General features: G+C 46.6%; 1 protein-coding gene across 1 annotated transcript in view; it reads right to left on the minus strand.

The window, feature by feature from the left end:
* Positions 1–580: 580 nt before the first annotated feature.
* GALNT13 (polypeptide N-acetylgalactosaminyltransferase 13) overlaps positions 581–4,568 on the minus strand; it is a 31,274-nt gene continuing 27,286 nt past the window's right edge. Inside the window, exon 13 of the mRNA XM_014310787.2 lies at positions 581–1,042. Within this exon, the coding sequence (XP_014166262.1) occupies positions 857–1,042 (186 nt within the window). The 3' untranslated portion in view covers positions 581–856. The remainder of the gene's footprint in view (positions 1,043–4,568) is intronic.

Genomic DNA, 4,568 nt, shown 5'->3' on the forward strand with positions numbered 1-4,568 from the left:
AAATTCTAGGAAAAATCTGTGGAAAATCCTAGGAAAAGTGGAACCTTTTTGAAAACTATTTTGCAATTGGGATTATTTTTATGTCTTGGAATAGGAATCATATATTTAGCTCCTGCAGAGTGGAACATTCACAGTGACAGCAAGAGATCAAGGGAGTTTAATTCATACAAAATTAATTAAAACTAACAATAACTAAGACTAATAATTTCTAGTAACTAATAATTACTAAGAACTAAGAATTAACATTAAACATCTGTTCTATCCTACAGCTATAAAATCATCTTCTGTCTTGTTTTATAGAAAAAAAAATTGATATGAAAAATTCTATTAAATTCTATGAAAATTCTATGAAACAAAATGTTAGATTTTACGAAAATTCTATCAAAGTTCTGTTAAAATTCTACAAAAAATTGTACGAACATTCTATGAAAATTCCATGAAAAATTCTATGAAATAATTGTAAGGAAATTCTATGAAATAATTGTAAGGAAATTCTATGAAATAAGTATACGAAAATGATATGAAAAATTGTTAGAAAATTCTATGAAAATTCTATAAAAGATCCCTGAAAATTGCATGGAAAATTTTAGGGAAAATTTCATGAAACAATGAAAACTGTATGAAAAAGTGTTTCAAAAATTCTTGTGAAATTAACATTCCATGAGGATCTACGAATCCCATGAAAAACGAACAGTTGCGAAACCGCCCAAAAAAAATATTTCCAAAACCACAAAAACCTCACCCAAAACTAAAACAAGACAGAAACTCCGCCGAGCTCCTCCAGCAGAGCCCGGAGCAGGAAGATTCCCTGGGAATTCCTTACCACATCCTAGATTTGCTCCCAGTCCTGACGCCCCTACAGGAAGTAATCCGTGGGGCTGGAGTAAACCTTCCTAAAGACTTCCAGGCGGGAGTAATTCCTGAGGCTCCAGGTCTGCAGGGCGCTCCCGTCGCAGGCCTCCACCGTGGGGCCCTGGGAGCCGTCCTCCACCCTGCCCAGCGTCAGGCACGACTGCGTGATGATGTGCAGGAACGTGCGCCTCTGGAAAAGCGGGAACGCTCGGCAGGAATGGCGCGGAAAACCGGGAATTGTTCACGGAGAGCGGGATGGGAACGCGCCGCGGACAGACGGGGATGTGCGGAGGGGAATTCATGGGCTGGGGTTGAATCGCACACAAAATCTCCTCCCTGCTCTCGAGAGCGTTCCCGTGATCCAGACTGTGGCTCCCAATCCCCTTCTCCCTACCCTTGGATTGCTATTCCCCATTAGGAAGACCCAGGCAGAGATGGGGTTTTCCTAGAAATATCCCCAAACTTTCTCCTTGCTCTGGAGAGCATTCCCATGATCCAGACTGTGGCTCCCAATCCCCTTCTCCCTACCCTTGGATTGCTATTCCCTGCTGGGAAGATCCACAGATGGGCTTTTCCTAGAAATACCCCAAAACTTCCACCTTGCTCTGGAGAGCGTTCCCATGATCCAGACTGTGGCTCCAAAACCCGTTCTCCCTACCCTTGGATTGCTGCAATTCCCCACTGGGAAGATCCACAGATGGGGTGTTCCTAGAAATATCCCAAAACTTCCACCTTGCTCTGGAGAGCATTCCCATGATCCAGACCAGATTGTTGCTCTCAGTCCTGCTCCTCCAACCCCTTGGATTGAGACTATTCCCTACTGGGGAAGACCCAGGCAGAGATGGGGTTTTCCTAGAAATATCCCAAAACTTCCTCCTTGCTATTGAGAGCATTCCCATGATCCAGAGTGGATTGTGGCTCATTCTCCCTACCCTTGGATTGCCGCAAATCCCTGCTGGGAAGACCCACAGATGGGAAGATCCACAGATCCACATATTTGGGATATTTCTATCAAATTTTCTATTGGATAGAAATATCCCAAAACTTCTGCTTTGCTCTTGAGAGCATTCCCATGATCCAGAGTGGATTGTGGCTCCCAGTCCTGCTCTCCCTACCCTTGGATTGCCGCAATTCCCCACTGGAAAGATCCAGGCAGAGATGGGTTTTGTTCTGCACAAATATCCCAAAATTTCCTTCCTGCTCTTGAGCCCATTCCCAAGATCCATCAAGGAGTGTGGCTTCCAATCCTGCCTCTCCAGCCCCTTGGATGGCTAAGATTCCCCACTGGAAAGATCTGGGCACAGATGGGGTTTTTCCAGCACAAACCACCCTAAACCCCATTTGGGAAACACCCAATTAAAAACAGAATTCATTAAACATTTATGAGTTGGTTTTTTTTCTCCACAATTGCAGCTTTTCCATTCCAGTGCTAATTCCAGGTGGGGTGGGATGAAGAGGAGCTTCCACTTCCCTAAATTCTCCCCACTGTCACCCCATCACTGAGGTGGAATGCTCTTCCCACATCCCTCACCCGCTCCTTTTCCATGATTTTGGCTTGGGAATGGAAAAAGTGACGTGAGGATAAAGGAGGCACCAAAAATACCAGAGCCCAGTGTCCCTGAAATGTCACTTGGAGTCACAGGCAGGGAGAGCAATGCTGGATCTCTCTGGATCAGCACTCCCTGCTCCCTCCTGCCCACCAGCCCTTCCAGGGAATGCAGAGGTCCATCAGTACAGGACTTGGGAATTCTCTCTCTCTGGAGTTCACAGGATATGAAATATCCAAAGGTGGCAGATTCCTCACATGGGGATAAACAGGAATGTGGGAATCTGAGCAGGATTTTCCTGGTACGTGGATTCATGGGGTGGTTTGGGGTGGAAAGACCTTAAATCCCACCCCATCCCACCCCTGCCATGGCAGGGACACCTCCCACTGTCCCAGGCTGCTCCAGCCTGGCCCTGGGCACTGCCAGGGATCCAGGGGCAGCCCCAGCTGCTCTGGCAATCCCAGCCCAGCCAGGAATTCCCAATTCCCAATGTCCCACCCATCCCTGCCCTCTGGCAGTGGGAGCCATTCCCTGGCTCCTGTCCCTCCATCCCTTGTCCCCAGTCCCTCTGCAGCTCTCCTGGAGCCCTTCAGGCCCTGCCAGGGGCTCTGAGCTCTGCCTGGAGCCTTCCCTTCTCCAGGGAACATTCCCAGCTCTCCCAGGCTGGCTAAGGGAGCGGGAAGCTCTGGAATGTTGGAGCAGCAGCTATGGAGAAGCACTGAGTGAGGGCACTGCTACAGGAGCTATTCCAGGGATTGGGATGTGGCACAGGGATTGCACCAGACTTACCTCAAAGCTATACTCCCATTTCCCAAAATACTGAGGGAAGGGAAGACAGAAGGAAAGCGGAGTCAGTGATCCAAGGAACATTTTTTGTGCAGCCCTCCAGCTCTCCCTGGATGGAAATTCCACAACTTTGCAGGGACATCACAACTGGGGACAAACAGTGGCAATTATCCAGGAAAAAATCATGGAATCCTGAGCGGGAAGGGATCCACGGGGATCACTGATCCAAACCCTGGCCCTGCCAGAATATCCTAACAATCCCATCCTCTCCCTTAGAGAGTTGTCCAAACACTCCTGGAGCTCTGGCAGCCTTGGAATAAACCCCGAGGGATCTGTCAGGAATAAATCCTGAGGAATTTGTCAGGAATAAATGCTGACATCACCATCCATCCACAAGGAATTAAACTCCTTCCTATCAGCTGTGACACATTTCCAACTTCATTTTTCCCCTGGATCCCTTCGTGCATGTCACGTCCCAGGATCTCATCCCTCTCCACATCCAGAGGTTTCCCCAGATGTCACAACAGGAATCACCAGGCATGGGAGCCTGGAATCTATTCACTGTTTAAATACCACAAACTAAATTAGGAAATTATAAAAATAATAGCAGGAAATCATCAAAAATTCCATGAAAATCCCTCAGAGAAACCCCTTTTTAGGATTATTTCATGTCCACCTGTGGCCCTGCTGTCCACTGCCAAGCCAGAATTCCTAAAAATTCCTAAAAACCACTCAAAATCCCTCCATGCAATAAACCACTCAAAATCCCTCCAGGCCTAAATAAGGAAGGTAAGGAAAAATCAGTGTAATCCCACTGGAAAATCAAATTAATGAATACAAGGGATTCAGGAAATATCCTGTAATTGTTTCTCTTAGAAAAAAAAATGGAATATCACAACTGGTTGTTTTCTGGGGGAAAAAAAGTCCTGGATATTAGGAATGTTTGGAGGTTAATAATACAATAACAAATACATAATAATGGCAATAATGAAATGAAAGGGAAAATGGGCAGCTGAAATCTGAATATTTCAAGGAAAATTGGCAATAAAAAGCTTTGCTCAATAAATCCAGGGACAGGGAATGCAATGGGATGTTTTCCAGGAGAACAAGCAGCCAGTCCTTGGAGATGCCATAAAAACACGGAGTATTCCTGTTTTAGGAGCTCCATCTCATGGCCGAGCTGGGTTTTACACAATTCCTGGGAAAACCAGCACATTCCCTCTGTGTGTATTTTATTGGAAGAATTCCAGCCTTCCAGGCAGGAAGGGTGGAGGTGCCCAAGGAATTCCTGGATGTGGCTGGGCTGGGGAGGAGGTGGGGATGGGGCACAGCCTGGACCTGATGACCTGGGAGGGCTTTTCCAGCCTCAGGGTGGACACCAGC

The sequence above is a fragment of the Geospiza fortis genome, unplaced genomic scaffold (assembly GCF_000277835.1).
Source record: "Geospiza fortis unplaced genomic scaffold, GeoFor_1.0 scaffold677, whole genome shotgun sequence".
NCBI lineage: Eukaryota > Metazoa > Chordata > Aves > Passeriformes > Thraupidae > Geospiza > Geospiza fortis.